A 24053-nucleotide genomic window follows, 5' to 3' on the forward strand; every position below is an offset into this window, starting at 1 on the left:
TGACCCTCCCTGGATCACATGGCAGAGGAGAAAGGATGGCAAAGGCGAAGAGAGCGGAAGTAACTAGGTAAGACTTGAGGAACAGTATCAAGAGTCCAGGAGCGAGCAACGACAGGTGGGCAGGTGGGAAAAAACAGGTACCGCATGGCAAGGCGTGGGTGGAGGTGTCTTTGTCAGTTTGCATTTCTTAGTGCAGAAAGTATTGATCTGATGCAGGCATAGGCAAACTCGGCCCTCCAGATGTTTTGGGACTACAATTCCCATCATCCCTGACCACTGGTCCTGTTTAGCTAGGGATCATGGAAGTTGTAGTCCCAAAACACCTGGAGGCCCAAGTTTGCCTATGCATGATCTGATGTGTAGAGATCTTTCCTATTCTACTTAATTCAAGAGGGTTCTAGAAACTTCTGGAAGCTTCTCTGTGTGAAAGAAACAAGCAGAAAGGTTCATGATGTTTGGGTTATTCCTTCAGAGAAGCTGATTACAGCTGGCTTAAACTGGCTCTGTTATCTCTTTCTGTCAAGGTCATGATGACTATAATAGTAAGGCCAGAAGGAGCCTGGGTTTCTCTTTCTCTTTCTGTCTCTTTTCCTTCTTGTGTGGTGTCCTACAGGTGAAACTTGAAAAATTAGAATATCGTGGAAAAGTCCATTTATGTAAGCAATTGTTTTCATTAGCTACTGGAGTTTAATATATGAGATAGACTCGTGACACACAACGTGAGATATGTCCAGCCTTTGTTTGTTATAATTGTGATGATTATGGCGTACAGCTGATGAAAACCCCAAAGTTGAAATTGTTAATTTGGGGGTTCTCATCAGCTGTACGCCATAATCATCACAATTATAACAAATAAAGGCTTGACATATCTCGCTTTGCATGTCATGTGTCTATCTCATATATTAGTTTTACCTTTTAAGTTGAATTACTGAAAGAAATGAACCTTTCCACGATATTCTAATTTTTCGAGTTTCACCTGTAATAAGAGGCCAGAAGGAGCCTGGGTTCCACTTTCTCTTTTTATCTCTTTTCCTTCTGGTGTGGTGTTCTGCACATAGATAGTGTTAAGGTTTAGTCTTATTATAATTTATTGTAAGTTTAAGTTAAGTCTGCTGCAAATGGATTTCTTATGGACAGTGCCAATCCTGAATGTATTGGATTTGTGACCATTATGCTCATTTGCCTTCAGTAGCAGTAAAGCTCTGCTGGATGAAATAATAGTGCCTCTGGTCTTTTTTTTTTTTTTTTTAATCTCACAACGTGTTTAAGTTTGTACTCTGCTAACTATACGCTGGAATCTGCTCTGGGTCAACATTGAGCAGAATTCCATGACAGCGTTCATGTGCCACTCACTCATAAAAGTCAGACTTGGAGATCTTGAGGAAAGTGCAGTCGCGGTTGGCCTTGATGGTGAAGATGAGTGGCTCCCCAGTGAGCACGGCCAGCTGGCCCACCATCTCTCCGGGCTGCGTCAGGAAGAGGCACACGTCTTCGGCTTTGTCAATCATCCTCTGGTAAATGTGCAGGCAGCCCCACAGCACAAAATGCAGACTGACATCCTGCCAAGAGAGATCAGCGTGAGTGGCGTCTCCCCAGGGAACAGGCTCATTTTCAAGCATGAAACCCAACAGCAGAACTCTAGAAAAAGCACCGTATTTTATACATTTTTTTTTAAAGCTGCATTCTGCCCTTTACAATCCGAAATCACGTTTGCAGTTTCTGCTAAAGGTTTCAAAATTCAAGGGTGGGCCTTCTGACGGTGACAACAAATACTTCTTGGAGCCAGCCGGCATTCCACTCCTTTTCTCTTGCTCCAGTTCTCATGCCTTCTCCTGATAGATTTATTCCTCTCCTTTTCTAGTCCGTGACAAAAAATGAAGAAAAGAAAAGAAAAAGCAGCTGTGCTTTAAATTCCACAGAGTGACAGCAAAACACAGAATTAGAAATGGAAGGCAGGGAGGAGGAGGGCAACCAAAATGGTCAAAGGCCTGGAAACGATGCCTTATGAGGAACGGCTTAGGGAGCTGGGTATGTTTAGCCTGGAGAAGAGAAGGTTAAGCGGTGATATGATAGCCATGTTCAAATATATAAAAGGATGTCATATAGAGGAGGGAGAAAGGTTGTTTTCTGCTGCTCCAGAGAAGCGGACACGGAGCAATGGATTCAAACTGCTAGAAAGAAGATTCCACCTAAACATTAGGAAGAACTTCCTGACAGTAAGAGCTGTTCGACAGTGGAATTTGCTGCCAAGGAGTGTGGTGGAGTCTCCTTCTTTGGAGGTCTTTAAGCGGAGGCTTGACAGCCATCTGTCAGGAATGCTTTGATGGTGTCTCCTGCTTGGCAGGGGGTTGGACTGGATGGCCCTTGGGGTCTCTTCCAACTCTATGATTCTATGAGGAACCTCCAGCAAGATGAACAACAAATAACTCATGCAACTAAACACTCGTTCTATTTGCTAATTGCTGCGTTTGGGTTTGCTGGTGGAAAGAGCCTGAGGCCATGGGGAGGTATACCAAGAACCAGATTTAGAGTGCATTTGGGTCTTCGGTTCCTGGTCTCTGCATGAGCTGAAGCAAGAAAGGTAACTGGAGCTGAAACCTGGAGGCCATCAGGCAGGTGGGAAAGTTAGAAGGCCAAGTTCCAAGTAACTAAGCATTAGTACCAATTACAGGGAATTATGATGTTACATCTCCCTCATATCTTCCATAGCTGGTTTGCTTGCTAAGTGCTAATCATGGACCCTGAGGCTCTGGGTTCAATCCTTTCACCTCCCAACAAACTTAGACCACTATGATGTGAAAGGATTTGTTAACAAATGCCTAACTCATCGTGTTAATTGCTAAATGTGAGTCAATTTAGTTAAATGGGTTGCAAACGAGTCCGTCCCAGCATTAGAAAAATAATGATAATGATAATATTTATATCCCACCCATCTGGGTGGCTTACAGCATACATAAAAACATAATAAAACACGAAACGTTAAAAAACAGAATATCTTATACAGACTATAAATAAACCAAATTATTATTATTATTAATAAATGTTCAGTTATACCCAAATTAAAATAACCGCCAACCCAACTAAACATTTAACCAGCCCCAACCCAACAAAAACAAAACAGAGGAACCAAATTTAAAACCGTTTAAAACATTTTAAAACATGTTAGCTAGCTTCCCCAATCCAAGATTTGGTCCTTGTAAGAACCGTGCGGTGGTTGCTCGCGAGTAACGAGGCAGAAGTCCAGCCTGTCTTTTAACAGGTTTATTGTGCATACTATGTACAGTGCAGAGCTACAAGTTCCATGTCTGTATCAATCGCTCGCAGAATCCGGGAGTGGCCCCTTCCAGTTGTGACCCCAACATAAGAGTCTCGGCACCCCCAGTCTCCACCTCCCCTCCTTGCGTTTCACCGCTTTGCGCGGTTCGGGCGACGCATGTGGCATGCCTCCCTCCTCGCCCGCCGAGCAAGGGGAGTGCTGGGTCTCCCCAGCACCCCCAAAGCCCCTACGCTCCTGGCTGCTTGCCCTTCCCCACTGGAGAAATCACTGTTTCCCCCACTGGAGGAGGTACTGCTAGTGATGAGGGGTCAGGGCTCCCTGTAACGTCCCGAGAGCCCTTCCACCACCTTGCGCTGAACCGGGGATAGTTCCCTGACAGTCCTTCTGGCCCCCGATGGGGAAGAAAGGTCTTTTAAGGTCACACAACCACAAGTCCTATGAATGCTTAAGAACCACACCTTCCAATGCCTTTCCAGCCTCCTCTTGGTAACCTGACCAGCTCCTCCGCAACCTGCCCCCTGCTTAGCTTGGAAACCATTCCCAACGCTGAACTTAAATTTTCCTGCCTACAGTTTTGTAGCATCGCTTCTTGTCCTGCCCATGGATGCCCAAAACTTGAAAAAGATCCAAGAGACAATCAAGGGTCTACAATAATGTAAAACGAGGCTGAAGGAACCAGAGGGCAACGTCCCAGCAAAGGAAGAATGGGTATAGAAACTTATGGAATATGCATAAACGGTGAAACTTACCGGAAAAATAAGAAACCAAGATAACATATTGCAGACAAAAACATTGGCAGGATTACTGTAATAACCTGAAGTTTTATAAGAGTATATATTTAAAGAAGGTGAGTAAGTGAGCAAATTAAGTTAATTTGGATATGCAGAAGATATTAAAAAAAAATTAAGGAACCGCAGAAAGAGGGGGAAGGAAGTCAAGTTTCAAAGTGTCAAAATGATTGTAAATTAAGTGAAATGAATAAACTTGGAAAGTATAAATAAAAAATTAAATAATAATAATAAAAGGAACCAGCGGGTGTGGAGAAAGGCTTGGGGAGCCAGGATTTGCTAAGAAACATGCCCATCAAACACAGGGGGGCAGCACTAGATGCAGTCTATTGGTAAAGGCAACTATTTTATGAGAGAGAGGGTGACAAAGAGAGGGGAATGTACACTTTCCAATCCTTTCCTGTGCTGCATGGTTGAGTCCTCTCACTATGTTGTGTGTGTGTGTGTGTGTGTGTGTGTGTGAGATGGGTTGCCTAATACCGGGGTGGTGTTGCACCCCATCCTCCCTCCTCTGGGCCAGACTGCTTTGCTGGTGCCATCCATAAACTTACTTGATCTCCTTGGCGGGCAATGACTGTCCCTGCCTTGGCATGGTGCAGCAACACCCGGTTATTGAGCAAGGAGGGATCCTGTGGAAAGAGAAGAAGGGTGAGGGCAATCTGGGATGAGGGTGTGCTATTAGATCTGTAGTCCAAGCCCTGCAAGAAGAGCCAGGGTCTCCAGCACCCGGTGGAGCAAAAGGAGCCAGGTTAGCGACTGATCCTGCAGCAAAGAAGCCAGGTCTTCAGCATGTCAAGGCCCATGTAGAGCCCAGCTCCTGCAGTGGCAGATGTGGGGTGGAAGGGAAACAACTTGCTGGGCCAGGTGAGGAAATCGGCACCCTTGAAAATTCCCTGGCCTGATCGTGACAGGTGAACATTGCACTGGCTCTCCCCCAAGCATAGTCAAAGAAACAACAACCCAAGAAATGAAACTAATACGGAACCGGTCCAGCTATCATGGCTCGCCTCAAAGACCCTGGGAACTGTAGTTGTCTCAAGGCACCAAGACTCACCTCCTTTCCAGGACTCAAAAGGCTCTGAACCTAAAGCAGTTGGATGTGAACCCTGACCCCAATTGTTTAGGTAATTTGCAGGGCATTTAATTTCAATGCAAATTGACCTGATCGGCACCTCCCAGACTAATTTGCAGATCAGATCGTAATTATTCTTTTACGAGCTTCGCAATCATGCTTTTACGAGTTTTGCAGTCGCGGTTCTTGAGTGACTCCAGACTGTCGGTATTTTGTGGGAGTGATTCAACCGCATGGCAGAAATTTAGGTTTCCGCAATTAAGGAGGATTAAATGATGGGCCCTGCCCAATCCACGACCAACTTCTTACAGGTAGGAAGAAGACAGCGTGGGGTTAATAACCAATTGATGGAAGGATGCATAGCCCTTGAAACCTTAAGTTCTTTTTCCTAACCAGTTTTTAAAATTGATTTTTTTAAAAAAAAAATCCTTTTAATGTAATTTTGTATGTTGTATAACGCCTTGCTGCATCCGCCCCCCAAAAAGCTCAGTCTATGAACATTGAAATATATATGAAATATATATTAAAAAGCCTCTGCACAAACAAGTAGAGAGAGTTCACTACTTGTGATCCCCAGCAACTGGAAATCAGGGGCGTAATGAGACAAAACTAGCCACTGATGGTCAGAAGCCTCATATGTGGCCTTGAAAATCGAGCAATGGAGAATTTATGAAACTACAATGGGGTTTTAGCTCCGCCCAAGGCATGATGGAGAACAGGAACAACCGGGAAAAGATTGAAGAACAAGGATACAGTTTGAGTGCCTCAGCTGTAGTTTTATAAATCATTTAATGTGTCAATACGAATGGAAATTGTTAATATTGCAGTTGTCATATAAGGGACTGTCATTTTGATCGGAGTGTAATTGAAATTATTAAGATTTTGGAACGCAGAAATAAAGTAAATCATCAAACCATCAATTCTAGCACGTGGGGGGCGGGGCGGGAGCAACCTAAATGATATAATTTGGCATCTGAATGATTGGTAAAGAAAAGGAAAGACCACATAACACCACATAACACCTACGTTGGCTCCTAGGACGTTTCCGAGCACAATTCAAAGTGTTGTTGCTGACCTTTAAAGCCCTAAATGGCCTCGGTCCAGTATACCTAAGTTACAGGGAACCAGGCAGAGGGCCTTCTCGGTAGTGGCACCCGCCCTGTGGAACGCCCTCCCACCAGATGTCAAAGAGAAAAACAACTACCAGACTTTTAGAAGACACCTGAAGGCAGCCCTGTTTAGGGAAGCTTTTAATGTTTAATAGATTATTGTATTTTAACATTCTGTTGGAAGCTGCCCAGAAACCCAGCCAGATGGGCGGGGTATAAATAATAAATTATTATTATTATTATTATTATTATTATTATTATTATTATTAATTGTATTATAATTTGGCATTGATATAATGAGGCTATTACTGGATTATTGTAATTGAAAACTAATAAAAAAACTATGTGGCCTTGAACAACAACCAATTCCCATGCAGAATGAGAAGGTAAGGGATCCTGGACGGCATCTACCTCAATCTTCATGAGCTTGACCAGTTCCCGCTTGGCAGCCTCAAAGATGGCGCTCGTCTGGCATCCTTGGTAGGGGCCGAAGGGGCAGTCGCCCGTTGCAGAGTCGTCCTCGCAGTAGTTGTAGTGGTAGATCCCAGATGGCTGCTCCTCCACCGTCACAGACTTCCGCTCCCGGGGCTCATGGGATGTCGACTGCCAAGGATGGCGACAAGGTAAGCTCGGGGTGGGGAGGGGAGGCAGGGGGGGCAAGAGGCTACTGGAGAGGAAGGTTCCCAGGAGAGGGAAGGGAAAGAAACCCACCATCTCCACCAGGCACAACCTGTTTCTTTTTTAATATACAGTGGTGCCTCACAAGACGAAATTAATTCGTTCTGCGAGTGCTGTCGTCTAGCGAAAATTTCATCTTGCGAAGCACAGACGGGGAAGCGCGGTTTGACGAATCGCGCCCATAGGGAAATTCGTCTTGCAAGTCACCCTTTCGTTAGCGAATGCCTTTCGTCTAGCAAGTTTTTCGTCTAGCAAGGCATTCGTCTTGTGAGGTACCACTGTAAACAGTGGAACCTTGGTTTTCGAATGTAATCCGTTCTGGAAGACCATTCGACTGCCAAAATGTTCGAAAACTGAGGATCAATAGGCGGTCGGCAAAACCCATTGAAAAAATGGAAAAACAGGCAGCGTTTGAAAAAGTAATTGCTTCCGGGTTTTTGGCGTTTGGCTTCCAAATCGTTTGGTTTCCGAGACGCTCAAAAGTTGAGGTTTCACTTTATATAATTTTTATTAAATTTTCTGTTTTACAATTTAAAATACTCATTTAAACATCTTTAAAATATCAATGACTTCCCTTCTTCTCTTTCCATGGTTCATTTTGCATATCGTAATTCCCTGCATATTTTACAAAAACTAAACCATTCGGTATTCCATTATTACATCCATCGAAACTTATTTACACAGTTGAATTTATCTTAATGCTGCCAACGTTTCCAAGAGCACACAATTTCCCCCCATGTATTCAATAAACGTTTTCCAATCTTCTCTAAACGTATGTTTAGAAGAACAAGAAGGCATAACCGTTTCTTATGGTCGTTAGTACATATGTGAATGTTTGCCTCAGCTACAGAACCTTTATTCTCAATAACAATGAAACTCACAGGTGGAAAATACTTTCATTTTTCTGAATCTTTATTATTTGTACAGCGAAACTTTGCCTGAATTAATACTTTTATTATCCCACTGGAGTCACACTGTATCTTTCTACTTCTGCCCTTCTATTTTTTTAAATTAAAATACTTTTTCAATTTAAAGTTTTACAATCAATTATCCAACAACCAACATAAAAACAAGATTACAAAGAATCTCCTGAACTTCCCTCCTCCCCTCTGTGGGTCCTTTCATTAACCATTTCCTCCTGCATCTTTTAAAATAATCCAAATCTTTTACATCTCCATTATATCCAAAATTAAACTACAAGTGTTATTCCAACCCTGCTAATGATCTTAGCTGTTTATAGTGGCTTTTAAGATAAAATTCCCCCATTCCTTGTTAAAATTTTGGTCTTCCCGATTTCTACTTTTGCCCTTCTAGACTCTTGACGCTTTCTGGTTTAAATTTCTGATTCTTTGCCTCTTTCTGTTATATGATTGCACTGTGGTTGTTGTTATGGAATCATTAAGAAAAACAAAACAATCCAAGAGTTTCTACAAAAGCAGGGTAGCTCTAATTCTCCCTCACCTGAAGTCATCTGACTGAGAGACTACAACCACCACACATCACCACCTGACAGGCTCCATCTTGGGGAAACCCAGCCAGATGGGTGGGGTATAAAGAATAAATTATTATTATTTGTAAGGACGCTTAGTGGTTGCTCATGAGTAACAGTCCAAGGCAAAGAACTTCTAAAAACTAAGTTCTTTATTGTGCAAGCTATGTACAGCAAAGCAAAGTCTCAAGCGTCCTCTCCATACTCATCAGTGTCCAGGAATGAACTCTTTCGGTTTCTCTTCCAGCAGGGAAGCCTCGGAAGCCTGAAACCCCTCCTTCTTTCCTCCTGTGACCGGCCACGTAGCGTGGGAACCTGACCTCTATCTCTGCTTTCCCTGTGGTGTTTTGGCTCTCCGGCCCCTTCTAAGCCTTTGCATCGCCTTCCTGTCTCCCCCTCTCCTTCCCCGCCTGAGGAATGCGAAGCATGTGAGCTCCCACTGGAAGAGGGGGAGAAGGAGCTCGTAAACAGCGGACGTGGATCCCTGTACTCTAAATGCTCCTGTGAAGCCGGCCGTAGTGGGGAGGGGGCTTTCCTGACATCATCATCATCATCATCATTATTATTATTATTATTATTATTATTATTCCCTCTCTCACTATGTATTTATCTAGGACACTAGCAGCATCCCACAGGCACCAGCGGAGCATCCCAATCGCCAGAGACTCACCCGGGCGAAGCCGGCCAGTGAGACGGAGCTGTCTTCCTGAAGGGACACTGAGATGCGGCCTCGTTCGTAGGCCATGTCGAAGTCTGAGCGGGGGCCCCTCTGGATCCCTGGGTGAGGAAAGAACACCAGAGAAATGGAGCAGACTGCGCCCAAGGCCCGTGGACGCTGCATCTCCACAGGAAGGCAGAAGGTGGTCAAGTCAGAGAGAGACACATACCTGAGATATCAACTGGCATGGAGATGCAGCGGCTCAGCAGCGGGGCAGCGGGAGGTTCCAGCAGACCTGCTTTCAACGGGTCACCTGGCAATATAAAAGGCTGTCACTCACCAGGCCCAGGAAACATGTGAGCACCTCATGTTGCTAATAATATTCATTCATTCATTCATTCATACCCTGCCCATCTGGCTGGGTTTCCCCAGCCACTCTGGGAGGCTCCCAACAGAATATTAAAAACACAATAAAACATCAAACATTAAAAACTTTCCTAAACAGGGCTGCCTTCAGATGTCTTCTAAAAGTCAGAAAGTTGTTTATTCCCTTGACATCTGATGGGAGGGCGTTCCACAGGGCGGGCGCCACTACCGAGAAGGCCCTCTGCCTGGTTCCCTGTAACCTCACTTCTTGCAGGGAGGGAACCGCCAGAAGGCCCTCGGGGCTGGACCTCGGTGTCTGAGCTGAATGATGGGGGTGGAGATGCTCCTTCAGGTATTCTGGGCCAAGGCTATTTAGGGCTTTAAAAATCAGCACCAACATTTTTAATTGTGCTTGGAAATGTACTGGGAGCCAATGTAGGTCTTTCAGGACTGGTGTTATATGGTCTCGACGGCCACTCCCAGTCACCAGTCTGGATGCCGCGTACTGGATTTATTGTAGTTTCCAGGTCACATTCAAAGGTAGCCCCACGTAGAGCAAATGGCAGTAGTCCAAGTGGGATGTTCATATCTGTGAGAGGGATAACCAGACCCCCCCCCCAACTCACATGTGCCACAAAATCATTCCCAGGGACATTTGTGCCCAGGGATAACCATCTCAAATACTGTGAGGGGCTAGCTGGATGAAGGGAACACTCAAGAGGGGGAAGGCTCAGAGCCAGGGGTTTTGTGGCAGGACACCGAGAAACAGTCAGAGGGAGAAGATTGGTGGGAGGTGGTGTTGGAAGCTGAAGGGGCAACAGGCTTTAGTGAGCAGGAAGAACCTGTGACAGAGAGCAGTTCAGACTTCAAGGCTGAAGCAGAGGAGGGCAGTCAAGAGGCTGCTGAATAATCTAGGGAGTCTCCCCTCTCCTGCTGCGACAAGCTATCCTCCCCACTCATCTCCAAGAATGGGGAAGCATCCAGAAGAGGAGGAGCCTTAAGGCTGGCAGAATGTGGGGACCTTCAGTCCTGGCAACTGCTCCATAGGGACAAGAACTGATCCATAGGGACAAGACCTACTGGGAAGTGTTGCTGAGACCACTAGGCCGAGTGTATGTTCGTTTCCCTGAGCAAAAAGTTAACTGAAAACAGAGATCTGCTTCTTTTAGAGCTGACCTGCATCTGGATCCAGCCTTGACAGATAGGTACACCTGCCAAGGCCAAGGGTATGCAGGGAAAGGAGGAAGGACGGACAGCGAAGAGGGGAGAATCAGCCAAGACAATGTGGGGTGCTGCTCTCCCGGCTGCTATGTAACTCGGACAGAGACCTGCAGAGGCCATCAGTGGCACCACAGCCTCACTCCCAGTTCCTGTGGTGCCATAGTGAGGGGAAGCCACTGGAGGCAGAAGCCAAGCTTCTTTGCTGCCCCAAACATTGGCGCACCCAAGAGAAGCTGCTTAAATTCCTGCCTGCTCGGAAGGAGTCAAATGCAGCTGTTTGGGGCACGGTAGACAAGAGGGCAGGCTCGCCCACGCTTGTCTCCCCCGAGCTCCAGTTTTGATTCCAAGAACAGCCCTTATTTCCTTCCCCCGGAACGGACAGCTAAATCCACATTTGAAGTGGCATCCTTTGTTTTTACCTCCCTCGCCTCATCTGCATCAGGGAAGTTGAAGGTCAAGCTGGGGATGAGCTAAATGTTTAGCAGCTGGGGCCTGCAGAGCAACAGGCTCTCTGGAAGCAGAGGTCCCACCCACAGCCTCCCCATGGATAAGTCAGATGCATGCGGGTCAGAGCCCCTTACCTTGGTCCCTGGAGGAAGCTTCCCCCTGCCTTCCAGAGCTATCCTTGGCATCGTCGATGGAGGAGGCGCTAATGACACGCTTGCTGTGTCGGACGGGGCTGGTACGAGAGGTGTGGCCCGACTGGGGGAATAGCCTCAGTGTTTGCATCTCCTGGGGATGGAGAACACAGCCATGTTCGTCACACAAACGGGGGGGGTGGCAGTGGAGGAGAGATGCTGCCCGCCAAAGCCTTTTGCTTAGCTTAGAAGCCCTAACCCCTAACACAGCGGAGGGAAGGTGGGATGTGTTCTGCACATGCTCAGGGACCAGGTACGGTTGCTTCCCACTCTGAAGGCAGATTCCAGCCAGACAAGGGTGGGGGAGAGAAGGTGGACTGGGGTAGGACAGGAACTCACGTGGCTGAAAAGCTCATTGGTCAGGCCAAGGTAGTTGTGCAAAGCCAAGAAGGTGACTCTCTGAAGGCGCACCATGATGATCTGAAAGGGAAAGGGGCAGAAGGGCAGGTCAGTTGTACAATTTCCTTGCAAGGGGAGCTTTTCAATTCACTTTTCAATTCTCTCAGTCTGAGGGTCACTTCATTCCGATCTAGCTTGTGGGGTTCTCTATAGCAGGGACTGGCGAGGAGGTTTCAGAAACCTCTCTTCTCCAGCACCGCATCTTTCAAGGACTTGGAAGCTGCTTGGGTTATCAAAAAGATTGAGCCCTGCAATTCTGCCTTGGATTGGCTAAATCCAAACGGCATTTGCATGCCTAGAAGAAGGGAGAAAAAAACCCAAGAGGGATAAAAGCCTCCAGCAGCTGTTAAGTTCCTGGGCATGCCTTGACTGAATATCTTCAGAGATGCGGTGTTCTGAAGATTGTGGCAAGTGGTGGATGAGCCCTCTTTTTCCATCCATTTTTATCATCATCATCATCATCATCTCGTGGCCTGCTTCTGCCAATCATGGGAAGAGTCAAGGACTTACACAAAGACATACACACACATCCTGGAAACCCCTGCTCAACCCCCACCCGTGGCAAGTATGTGAAATATACTCAGAAACATGATCTGGAGGTCAACCGTTGTGCATATAAGCCAGGCCAAATGCATGAACCGGTGTCAGGCTGCTGTCAGCGACTCTCAGCTTGCTGCCCAGGAACGTACAAAGACAAGGGAATGTTTCTTACCATCCGCTTTTTATTCAGTATTTACAGAGAGAGGCTATAGAACCCAGCCTCTTGGATAATGGGGTTGTCCCGAGTGAATCTCCACCCCCTTCTCTCCCACTTCCTCATTCGTCATTCTCATAGTCTCCTCTATGGGTGCTGCTACAGGCCCTCTGCCTTTGAGCTCTTTGCTCTCCTACTTTCAAGGCTCGCCAGGTTCTGGGAGATGGAGGGTCTGGAATGCTTTCTAAAGACACCGTGTCCATTGGCTGTCGCCCCTCTGCTGCTTCCTCCTCCTCCTCCTCTTCCATTATTTCTCAGCTTTCCCCCTCATCTGCCTCTGAGCTGCGACCTTCCGCAAACCCCTGTTGTAAATCTAAACAGTCTTCCTTTTCCTCCTCCCTGCTCAAGCTGGGGAGGTGGTCCCTACCATACCTGCTCTGCTCAGTCCCTGACAACCAGAGACTAGAGAATGGAGATGGTGGAGGTGCAGAAGTAAGGGGGGGGAGAGAGAGAGAGAGAGAGAAAGGGGGGGAAGGACGGGGGGCAGAGAGGGAGAGACCACTCTGAAGACACTGAAGCAATGGGGAGGGCACTCACCTGTACCACCCGGACCAGGCTCTCAGGGTACTTCTCAAAGACAGCCGAGAAGGCCTCCACTGGCAGACGCAGGACTGTGGAGTCCTCAGCTACCCGTGCAGAGACTGTCCGGTACGGGCGTTGGTGACCCTGTTGGGAAACCAATCTCAGAACAACAGGGGGCTGCCCCTGATTCGGCCCACACCCATTGCTCCAAAGGGCCCATCTTCCTAGGCAACCATGCCTTTTTTTGTCAGAAGGCAGCCGCTTAAAATGGGGAAGTGGTAGGGGAGAGAGGAACCTGTAGGGCCCCACCGGGCACTGTTGGACTCCAACTCCCATCAACCCCAGCCAGCACGGCCAATGATCTGGGATGATGGGAGGTGGAGCCTAGCAACAGCTGCGGCACCATGGGTCAGCCATCCTGGACTTAAATGGATCTGGGTCCTTCTGCTCCACCAATTCCATTACAGCGGAAGATCGGTCCCTACCTTTAGCTCACCCCGTGGGGCAAGCCAGGGGAGGGAGCAGCATAGGTGGGAGAAGGAGAAATGAGGCTGGAGCCCACAACCAAAAGAATGTGGAGCCTTGAGCCACATGGTGGAAATGGCAAGGAAGCAGATTTAGGCTGATGACGAGGCGAAACTTAGTAACCGCAAGAGTTGTCTGACAGGGGAACAGATTTGCCTCAGGAAGGGTTGGGCTCTCCTCCCCCGGAGGCTTGGGATGCTGTGGTTGCATCCTGCATTGCAGACCCTGTGCGGAGGAAGGGGCCAGACTAGATGGCTTCGCAGGCCCCTTCCGTATCTAGGATTCTAACAAGCTGAGGTGGACAAGGATCCTACCGTGATGACGTCCAGGATGCTGAGGAGGCTGTGCACGCTATCGCCCGGAAAGACCTCCTTCACAAGGGTCTCTTTCCCATCCTGAATCAAACAAAGAGATTGTTTTTTTTAAAAAAAACACAATTGTTTATTTAGTTTCCAAATCAAAGTTTTACAATCACATATCCAATATATAACAAGATTCCAAGGAATCTCCTGGACTTCCCTCCTCCCCTTTGTGGGTCCTATTGTTAATCATTTCTTCCTGCATCTTTTATAATAATTCAAATCTTTTACATCTCCATTATGTCATCATTAAACTACAGTAGTACCTCGGCTCCCGAACGCCTTGGGAGTTGAACGTTCCGGCTCCCAAACGATCAAAAACCAGAAGTGAGTGTTCCGGTTTTCGGACGTTTTTTCGGAAGCCGAATGTCCAGTGCGGCTTCTGCTGTTGTTTCTGGTGCGTCTGCGCAATTGGAAAACAAACGGAAGCCGCACCTTGGTTTCCGAACATTTCAGAAGTCGAACGGACTTCCGGAACGGATTCCGTTTGACTTCCGAGGTACGACTGTACAAGTGTTATTCCAGACATGCTAACAATTTTAACTGTTTACAATGGTTTTTAAGATAAATTACAAATGTTCCCCATTCCTTACTGAAATGTTGGTCTTCTCGATTTCTGATTCTTCCGGTCATTTTTGGCAATTTGGCATTTTCCATCAACTTAACCTGCCATTCTTTTCTGGTAAGGACTCTTGTCTTTTTCAACCAAACAAAGAGATTTGCCATTGGCTAGCCACGCTCAGAGCCGACCCCTCCCCGCGCCATCCTTTGCAGGAACCACAATCAAGGTCTCCCGCACAAGCCCCACTGAAACGAACAGGAGCTCCACGCGACTGTGCCAATGGGTCTTGTGCAGCTCTGTTCATTCCTTGCCGTGACGAATGCCAGGCCATGCCCAACTCTTGCCCTCTGATCCGCATGGCCGTGCACGGCTATGGAATCGTCCCCATGGAGTTTCCTGATGTTGCTTGACTGAGCTCCCCACCGCCCTCACCTGCTCAGACAGGAAGAGCTCCAGCTTTCCGTCTTGGACCACGTAGATGCTGGTGTCAGGCTGACCCGGGCGAAAAACGTACTCGCCTTGCTGGCACTGCTGAAAGGTCATGTGCTTGCACAGCTCCAGGAACAAAGGCTTCTCAAAGTGGCCTAGCACCCTGCGAGGGAGGAAGAGGGCACCATCATCAACACAACACTCTCCCTGCAACATGCCGTGCCCCTGAAGAGGGTTCAGAAACATCAGCTAGGGCAGACATATTATATTATAATAAACTTTATTCGCATAGCCAGCAGCCATTGCAACAAAAGATACACAATGTACAGTTAAAAACAATAGTGGGTAAAAAGATCGATCAAATGGTTATGATTGTCATTCAAATAATGGCCCTTAATCTCATTGCGCCCTCAATAAATCTAGCAACATTTGTTGTTGTCAGCTCATTTTGATCAGATAAAAGAAAGAACAACGTATTCGCAGATGGACGGCATGGGATAGTAAGAGTGGAGTAATAAATTCGGACCTCAGATCTTTATAGAGGGAGCATGACAGGAGGACATGATCCACTGCTTCCAAGTTGCCATTTCCGCAGGGGCAGAGTCTTTTTTCGATTGGGATCTTTCGAAATCTGCCCTTGAGTGCCGCTGAGGGCGGCATATCCAGTCTAGCTAGCGTGAAGGCGCATCCGAATTTTGAAATGGTTAATTTGTGCAAATAAGATGGCAAGGAATCAAACTGGGAAAGGGAAAAGAACGCGTACCAAGGACAGCGTTTCTTTATAATCGCCAGATTATTTTGTTGCTCAAGGTCCTTTAGACGCTGACCAATTAGGCTCTTTGCCCTAGTGTGGCCCATCGTTAGGAGCTGATGTGGGTGGAGACCACAGAAGAGAAGTTTCTGCAGCTAGGGCAGAATTCAGTTGCTCATTGGAGCATGACGGTTTGAGCATATTACACCGATCCCGGTCTGACTGCCCGGGCCACCGATTAGTTTCCAGGCCCAATTCAAAGTGCCAGTTTTGACCTATAAAGCCTTAAATGGCTCAGGGTCACAATACCTCAAGGACCACCTCTTTCCATATGAACCTACCTGGACCCTGAGATCACCTTCTGAGGCCCTTTGTTGTGTGCCTCCTTCATGAGAGGTACAGAGGGTGGCAACACAAGAACGGGCCTTTTCTGTAGTGGCTCCCTGTCTGTGGAACGCTCTCCCCAGGGAAGTTCGCCTGGCGCCTTCATTATTCACCTTTAGACACCAAGTGAAAACATTCCTCTTCAACTAGGCCTCTGGCTGATTGACACCCAATGCCCTTTTAAAATTTATTGTGGACGTGGGGAATTAATGGGTTGTTTTTGTTTTTTATTACATATTTTGTGTTTTTATACTGTGATTTTGCATTAAGAACCACCTTGAGATCTGCAGGTATAGGGTAATACACTAATAATAATAATAATAATAATAATAATAATAATAATAATGTTGGCTATTTGCTCTGGGCTGGCTGCAGAACCCATAAGGATAGTAGCAACAGCAGCAGCAAAGCCAAGGAGCTGGGGGAGAAGATTTAGCAACATGTGCCCCAGGCACAATTTCCTCTTCACGGTGAGGCTATAGGCACATCCTCTGTGAATGTGCACAAAGGCCAGTTGTTATGAACATTAATTCTTGTTATTCCCCAATTTGCTTGAATTCCCTCCCTTCCCCGATAGGCATTTCTGTGTGCTGTTCTCAAAACCAGGTCCTTGGATTCTCTCGGGATTAGCAGAAGCAGCAAGAAGAAGAAGAATGGCAGAAGCTAGTAAACGGCCGCCCCAAATGTTGTGTGGAACTGACACTGCTCAAATCTACGCCAAGGGAAACAATGCCGGGAAACTTGAACGCTGGAGATGTAGCTGTTACTTCAGGGGTTGCCAAGATGGTGGCCTCCAGATGTTTTGGACTACAACTCCCATAATCCCTTGCTGGCTGCAGCTGATGGGAGTTGTTGTCCTCAATATGAGGGCACCAAGTTCAGCAGCCTCAAATTGGGAAGCGTTTTGGCAAAAGCTGAAAAACGGCCTCTCTCTAGCTTGAAGCATGCATGCAAAAGCATCACCTTCCCCACTGCCATCATGTCCTTATTTTGTTAATTGTATCATCACCTGGCTTCCCACATTCTGGTGAAGGGTTGTTGCCTGGCAACAGGATCCTGACTCTGTGGCAAAGCAGAGGCATGCCCTGTTCAATGGCAGTGCCAGCTGCCCAGGTACTTCCTGTGGCTTCCCCCTTGACCTCCCATCCGGGTCGCAACCTGAGCCCCCGGCACGTACCGCACGTTCTTCAGCATGTAGAGCACTTCCGAGGGAAGGTGAGAGTTGGCCACGTCAAACTCTGTGAGATCAGCCTCCAGGACGGAGGGGGGCGGCTCCTTCAGCTGAAGGGTGGGCAGCTCCTTCTTGATACGCAGGATCCTGAGCGGAGGGAGGAAAAGGCGGAGATTCCTCAGGGGGATGGAAGGAAGCCAACCAGCCAGCTTCTTGTTCTTGCAAATAAAGAGAGAGGCTCCCTCCCTCCCTCTATTCCCCAAGCGAATACGCAATACAGTGGTACCTCTGGTTATGTACTTAATTCATTCCGGAGGTCCGTTCTTAACCTGAAACTGTTCTTAACCTGAAGCACCACTTTAGCTAATGGGGCCTCCTGCTGCCACTGCGCTGCCAGAGCACGATTTCTGTTCTTATCCTGAAGCAAAGTTCTTAACCTGAAGCGTTATTTCTGGGTTAGCGGAGTAGGCAACCTGAAGCGTATGTAACCTGAGGTACCACTGTACACCCCTCTTCCATCCAAGCTCATTTTGGCTTTCGGGGGAATGTGCCAGTTTTAAAGGCCTGAAAACGGCAACGGATTCACTCCCTTCCCTCACAGCAGGTCCTCTGTTTCATTTCTAAATCGCTATCCTCCTCAACATTGCAAGTTTCAAGGCTCATGATGCATGCACACACTCTCTCTCTCTTTCTCTCTCCCTTTCTAGTCCTCACAGGTGAAGGTAGCAAAGATATACAACTTGAGGCCCAAATTGTCTGTTTGTGCAGGTCACCTACCTGCCCGCAGACTGCCTTGAAAGAGTGGAGCATGCTCTAGTTATCTCCCGCAATGTGCTCTATGTGGGGCTACCTTTGAAGGTGACCCGGAAACTACAAGTAATCCAGAATGCGGCAGCTAGACTTTGCCCAAATATGGCCCTTCGTTTCCCTGACACGTGCATGCTTTCTGCTCTAGCTGACTGACTCACTTTTTGGCAATGTTCAACATCTTGAGCTTCTTCTTCATGCGCGGACGGGAAGCAGACATGGTGGTGTCAACAAGAGAGGACGTGGATTGAGAAACCTAGCAGGAAAGGAAATGTGGTAAGTGGAAGGAGGAACCCAACCCGATATACCTGCTGCCGGTCTTTTGTTACGAACATTTACTAGCCAGGATCAAGGCACCTCAACGAAAGCTGCAGGTTACCCTCCCAAGAGCCATGCTTTGCATATCAGCTTCTCCCCTTGTGCAGGTATCTTGGGAACCACATGACGAATATTAATAGGAAGGGACTGATCCTGGCCCAGCCACACAAACACCCTCAACAGTCCCTGTACCCACACCTGCCAAAGCCTTGACTGTCCAAGATATTTTCCTGAATAAGCAGACTGAAATTCCCAGGTGTCATAAAGAGTTACTGCGGCCTGTGTTTTGTTAGCCCAAAAATGGAAAATGAGCAAGGCCCCAACCAAAAAAGAGTGGCAACTTAAGTTGACAGAGTACGCGCAGCTTGCAGACTTAACATATAGAATAAGAGAACAAGAAGAACAGACGTTTAGAGGAGATTGGAAAACGTTGATTGAATAGATGGGAAATAACTGTGTACAGTTGAAAACTCTGGCAGCATTAAGATAAATTCAGCAGTGTAAATAGGTTATGATGGATGTAATAATGGAATAATGAATTGTATCATTTCTGTAAAATATGCAGAGATTTATGATATGTAAAATGAACCATGGAAAGAGAAGAAGGGAAGTCACTGATATTTTAAGGATGTAAAAATGAGTACAGTCGTAGCTCGGAAGTCGAACGGAATCTGTTCCTGAAGTCCATTCGACTTCCAAAACATTCAGAAACCAAGGCACGGCTTCCGATTGGCTGCAGGAAGCTCCTTAGCCAATTGGATGCCCAGGTTTTGCTGTGTTCGAGAGCCAAAACGTTTGACTTGCAAGGCGTTCAGGATCCAAGGTATGACTGTACTTTAAATTGGAAAACAGAAAATTTAATAAAAATTATAAGCAATAGCAGAAGGGCAAGAGTCACAGCGACCGACCCAGAAAAGAGGAGGCTTGAGTGAGCTTCGGGTTGAATAGAAGTCATTCGTTGATGTCGCCGCATAATTCCACATTCCCAGTCAACCAATTCATCTCAAAGAAGTCATTCTACCACTCCAGCACAACCATTCCATGCCAAACTCTCTCTCTCTCTCTCTCTCTCTCTCTCTCTGTGGGTCCTGTCCCTTTCACTCAATTACCTTGCGCATTATCTTCCTCCCGTAGAACAACACTTTGTCCCGCTTGCGAAACCGATATTTGGGTTGCTCCTGGGCCTGGAGCTCTGCAGGGAAGGGAGGAAGGAGGAGACCAAAAATCAGGCCAGGCCAGCAGGCCAGGCCCAACCCCACCTTGGCAAAAAAAGCTGCCCAATGGCATGTATGGCGCGCCCGCTTCCCAAAGCCCCATAGGAACTTACTCTGAAGGCGGAACCGGCGGATCAGCACCAGGATCAAGGTGGCAACAAGCAGCACGGAGAGCCCGACTCCGATCATGACACCCAGCACCTGTGGGGGAGGGTTAGCGCCCAATTGGTGTGTGGGTCAATGGCCTGCTGGAAAGGCGGCAGGCCGGCATTCTGTGCCTGGCCACTGATTCACTTTACTGTGGGAGACATTCAGGGCAGCCCCGTTCCTCTGTGCAGAGACACAGCCCAAGAAGCTCTACTGTTCTGTGTCAATGCACAGAAGATTCCAACCTTGAACAGGCAGCTATCAATTATCTGTAGTGGGCGTGGCCCCAGGAGTTTGCCCATCAGCGGAATTTACAGGTAAAGTGGGTACGGCTGTGTGAGATAATTGCTTTTTAACACCCATCTGCCCTGGAGAGCCAGAATGCGATTGGCCTTAGGAAGCCACATGGACCGTGAAGCTCACCAGTCCAAACCTCTTTACTGCCTTTAAAATGCAATAGCAGGATAATAACTTTGTGACTAAATAGGCATAATTTCAGCCTCCAATGAGGCGAGTCTGTTTTCTCGACGCTGCTGGTAAATGCAACGAAACAAGCCTCTGGCGCCCGTCTCGGCACCCAGAATCTAGCTGAGGTGTGCTTAGCAAGCCAACACTGTGGGATGCCCTCCCCACCCCGTTCAGGGATCTTCTTCTCTTCCTGCTTATAGGAAGCTACCCGAGACTCTGCTGCTTCGACAGGCTTTGAATATTCATTGACAGATGCTGCTGATTGCAGTGTGTTTAAATCTGGCTTGGAGACCATTGTAAGCAGATGAAAACACCAGCAGGATTGCAATAACCCTTGTAATGTAGTTAAGAACTATGGAGACAAGGGAGTTTTACGAAACGTGGACTATTGAAAAAGATGCAGTAGCGAAGGTTTGATAACGGGACGGACCCGTGGAGGGGAAAGTGGGAAGTCCAGAGATTCAGAGGTATCTCTCAACTGTTGATACGCATGGTTGTATTACTATAATTTTATATATGTAAAATCAAATAAAAATTATTTCAATCAATCAATCAATCAATCAATCAATCAATCAATAAGGCTTATTCCAGGGCTGTTTTCTGAGGTGCTTCAAGTGGCTTACTCCGAAATTATGTTTATTGGTTGCTTTTATATTGGAGTTACAGGTGGGTAGCTGTGTTGGTCTGCCATAGTCGAAACAAAATAGAAAATTATTTTCAGTAGCACCTTAGAGACCAACTGTGTTTGTTCTTGGTATGAGCTTTCGTGTGCATGCAAAGGTAGCCCCACATAGAGCGCATTGCAGTAGTCCAAGTGGGAGATAACTAGAGCGTGCTCCACTCTTTCAAGGCAGTCTGCGGGCAGGTAGGTGACCTGCACTAACAGACAATTTGGGCCTCAAGTTGTATATCTTTGCTACCTTCACCTGTGAGGACTAGAAAGGGAGAGAGAGAGAGTGCGCATGCATCATGAGCCTTGAAACTTGCAATGTTGAGGAGGATAGCGATTTAGAAATGAAACAGAGGACCTGCTGTGAGGGAAAGGAGTGAATCCGTTGCCGTTTTCAGGCCTTTAAAACTGGCACATTCCCCCGAAAGCCACAACAAACACAGTTGGTCTCTAAGGTGCTACTGAAAATAATTTTCTATTTTATATTAGACTTCGATTTGGCGCTAATGGCTGGGTCACCAACTTGCTCAGAGAAGCAAGATAAACAAGCAAACAAGGCGTGGCACTTTGCTTTTATCGTGCAAGAGCAAATAAGGTGACAGTTCCCACATATACTTTATAAGGTGGGGAGATGAAGCCCGGAATCCGCTTTCCGAAGGACTGAAGGAAACAGATCCCTTCCCTCAGAATTACACAGGCCCATCCTCCAGCAGTGTGTGTCCCTCCCCACTTAGCTTGACACCCGTGCAAAGAGGCGTCTGTTCTTGGCAGCAGGAAAGCCACAGACCTAGCTTTCCTGGTGTCTGTGCTAGGAGGCGGTTTTGTACAGGTGTGCCGCAGGTGGCAGCACCCATCGCATACCTCCCCGAGGCAGGCCCCCCCCAAAAAAGTGTTCGCTGCCCACTCTCTACTCACCATGCTGGCCTGCAGCTGATCTGCCACAAAGAGCTTGACGTTGGAAAGTGCAGCGGTCAGGGTTGCATCCTGCGGTGGGAGAGAACACAGCAGACACTGAAGGACAGGATCAAGGATGGAGGACTCCAACGGAGAGGAGGGGGAAAGAGATTAGAGGGCTTCCTGGGGGCAGCAGGTATAGGCCACGTTGTGGCGGCTGTTTCAAGGATATAGTTTGAGTGCCTCACTTGTAGCTTCATAAATCATTTAATGTGTGAACACAAATATGTTATTAATATTGCAGCTGCTGTATATGGAATTATTATTTTGACTGGAATGTAATGGAAATTAATAAGATTTTGGAACGCAGAAATAAAGAAAATCATCACACCATCAATTCTAGCATGCAGGAGACCATCTAAATTATTTGTTGTTGTTGTTGTTCAGTCGTTCAGTCGTGTCCGACTCTTCATGACCCCATGGACCAGAGCGCGCCAGGCACGCATATCCTTCACTGCCTCTCGCAGTTTGGCCAAACTCATGTTAGTAGCTTCGAGAACACTGTCCAACCATCTCGTCCTCTGTCGTCCCCTTCTCCTTGTGCCCTCCATCTTTCCCAACATCAGGGTCTTTTCTAGGGAGTCTTCTCTTCTCATGAGGGTGGCCAAAGTACTGGAGCCTCAACTTCAGGATCTGTCCTTCTTAGTGAGCACTCAGGGCTGATTTCTTTAAGAATGGATAGGTTTGATCTTCTTGCAGTCCATGGGACTCTCAAGAGTCTCCTCCAGCACCATAATTCAAAAGCATCATGGCAGTGATCCATGAAGGGGATCTAAATTATATAATTTGGTATTTGAATGATTGGTATTAGTAATTGTATTGTAATTTGGCATTGTTATATTATAAATTATAATGAGGCTATTATTGGACTGTAATTGAAAAGTAATAAAAATTATTATTAAAAAAACATTATTTTTTAAGCAGTCACGCCTAAGTTCCATTCAGCTCACACAAGAAACGTTCCTTTGACAGCAACTAGGGTCCCATTGATTCCCAAGGCCTTCAAAAGAACAGAGCCAACCAACAAGCAAAAATAACATCTCCATCTAGAAGCAAAGCTGTTTTCTCTACACAGCACAGAAACTTAACAGGGATAAAGGAAAGCTGCAAAGGGATGGATGGGCGAATTGCAGGTGGGAAAGCAGAACGCTCTAGGCCCGTTCTTGGCGATACCTCTTGCTCCTCCTGTGGCTCTGATTCACTCTGCCCCATGATGCTATTGATGTCGCTTCCAGGCCCAGTGCATTAAGGACCCTGCATACAAGAGAGAAATGTTATATAGTCACCCAGGACAATATAAAATGTGTGTTTTTTATGTAACTGGGCTTGAAGTCTTGTACGGTTTAGTGGGAGAGGAATCGAGGTGGGCATGTCAACAGTGGTGGTTCCATGGCAGACACTGCTATGGTTTTCCAGGGAGTAAGAGCCTGCCAGAGCAGGTCAGATCAGGGTCCTGATGCTCAGCACAGGGCAAGTGGTCAACACATTGCTACTGGCAGGCTTCACTTGAACTCAGGGCCCCAAAGGGACAGGTGACACCAGCCTCTGTACACCCTCATTCATCCAAGACAATTATTTTACAAACTTGTAGGCATGGAACTTTCAAGAAAAGGATATGGCTTGATTTTAGGTCGCCAATATTCTGTCTAGCCTGTGGGCCATGATGGGCAACACACATGTAAACAAATTGGTTTCACAACCTCCAACGTTTGACGAGAGAAAGATGAGTCGTTTTTCTACGTTAAGAGAAGAATGGTTTCATAGGGAGCATGATGAACCTGAGTGATCTGCTAGCATGCCTTGCCAAAGAAGTATTGAAATATCATTTACAAAAAATATTTGTTCTTTATGGAACATTGGGCAGTGTTCGACATAGCACAAAGAAGCATTTGCACAAGTGGAAAAACTTCTGCTTGTATTATGAGGCTTTCCCCTGATCCTCCCCTCCCCTCCCCTGTGCTCCCCCAAATCTCTCTGGAGAAGATTTGTGTTCAGCACATAACAGAGGGGCAAGGTATGGAGTGAGAGTCCTGTAGCACGGGTGGAAGTTGTTCCGCTCACACATTTATTTATCTTTTTAAAAAAGTTTTTTTATTTATCTTTTTCAAATTTATACATTTCAATAGTTTTACAGTCAATTTAACATTTCAAAATTTGACTTCCTTCTCCCTCTTTTCTGCAGTCCCTTAAATTGTATTTTTAAATACCTTCTGCTTGTTTATCTATTGCAAATGTATACTCATATAAAACTGCAGGTTATTACATTAATCCTGCCAATGTTTTTATCTGTTTACAATTTATCCGTAGATATCCAATAAACCAT

At 46.7% G+C, this 24053-nt stretch overlaps 1 protein-coding gene across 5 annotated transcripts in view; it reads right to left on the minus strand.

The window, feature by feature from the left end:
• PNPLA6 (patatin like phospholipase domain containing 6) overlaps window positions 1-24053 on the minus strand; it is a 77969-nt gene that overhangs the window by 42439 nt on the left and 11477 nt on the right. For all 5 annotated transcript variants that reach the window (XM_033172765.1, XM_033172763.1, XM_033172764.1 and 2 more), the window contains exons 2-17: window positions 22904-22984; window positions 21692-21760; window positions 19605-19692; window positions 19387-19469; window positions 18121-18215; window positions 17159-17299; window positions 14850-15009; window positions 13811-13891; window positions 12987-13115; window positions 11636-11716; window positions 11240-11390; window positions 9301-9384; window positions 9084-9190; window positions 6658-6849; window positions 4617-4694; window positions 1354-1559 (exon numbers count right to left, since the gene is read on the minus strand). In XM_033172765.1, coding sequence (XP_033028656.1) covers window positions 1354-1559; window positions 4617-4694; window positions 6658-6849; window positions 9084-9190; window positions 9301-9384; window positions 11240-11390; window positions 11636-11716; window positions 12987-13115; window positions 13811-13891; window positions 14850-15009; window positions 17159-17299; window positions 18121-18215; window positions 19387-19469; window positions 19605-19692; window positions 21692-21760; window positions 22904-22942 — 1784 coding nt within the window. In that variant the 5' untranslated portion in view covers window positions 22943-22984. The remainder of the gene's footprint in view (window positions 1-1353; window positions 1560-4616; window positions 4695-6657; window positions 6850-9083; window positions 9191-9300; window positions 9385-11239; window positions 11391-11635; window positions 11717-12986; window positions 13116-13810; window positions 13892-14849; window positions 15010-17158; window positions 17300-18120; window positions 18216-19386; window positions 19470-19604; window positions 19693-21691; window positions 21761-22903; window positions 22985-24053) is intronic.

Source organism: Lacerta agilis, chromosome 16 (assembly GCF_009819535.1).
Source record: "Lacerta agilis isolate rLacAgi1 chromosome 16, rLacAgi1.pri, whole genome shotgun sequence".
NCBI classification, from domain to species: domain Eukaryota; kingdom Metazoa; phylum Chordata; class Lepidosauria; order Squamata; family Lacertidae; genus Lacerta; species Lacerta agilis.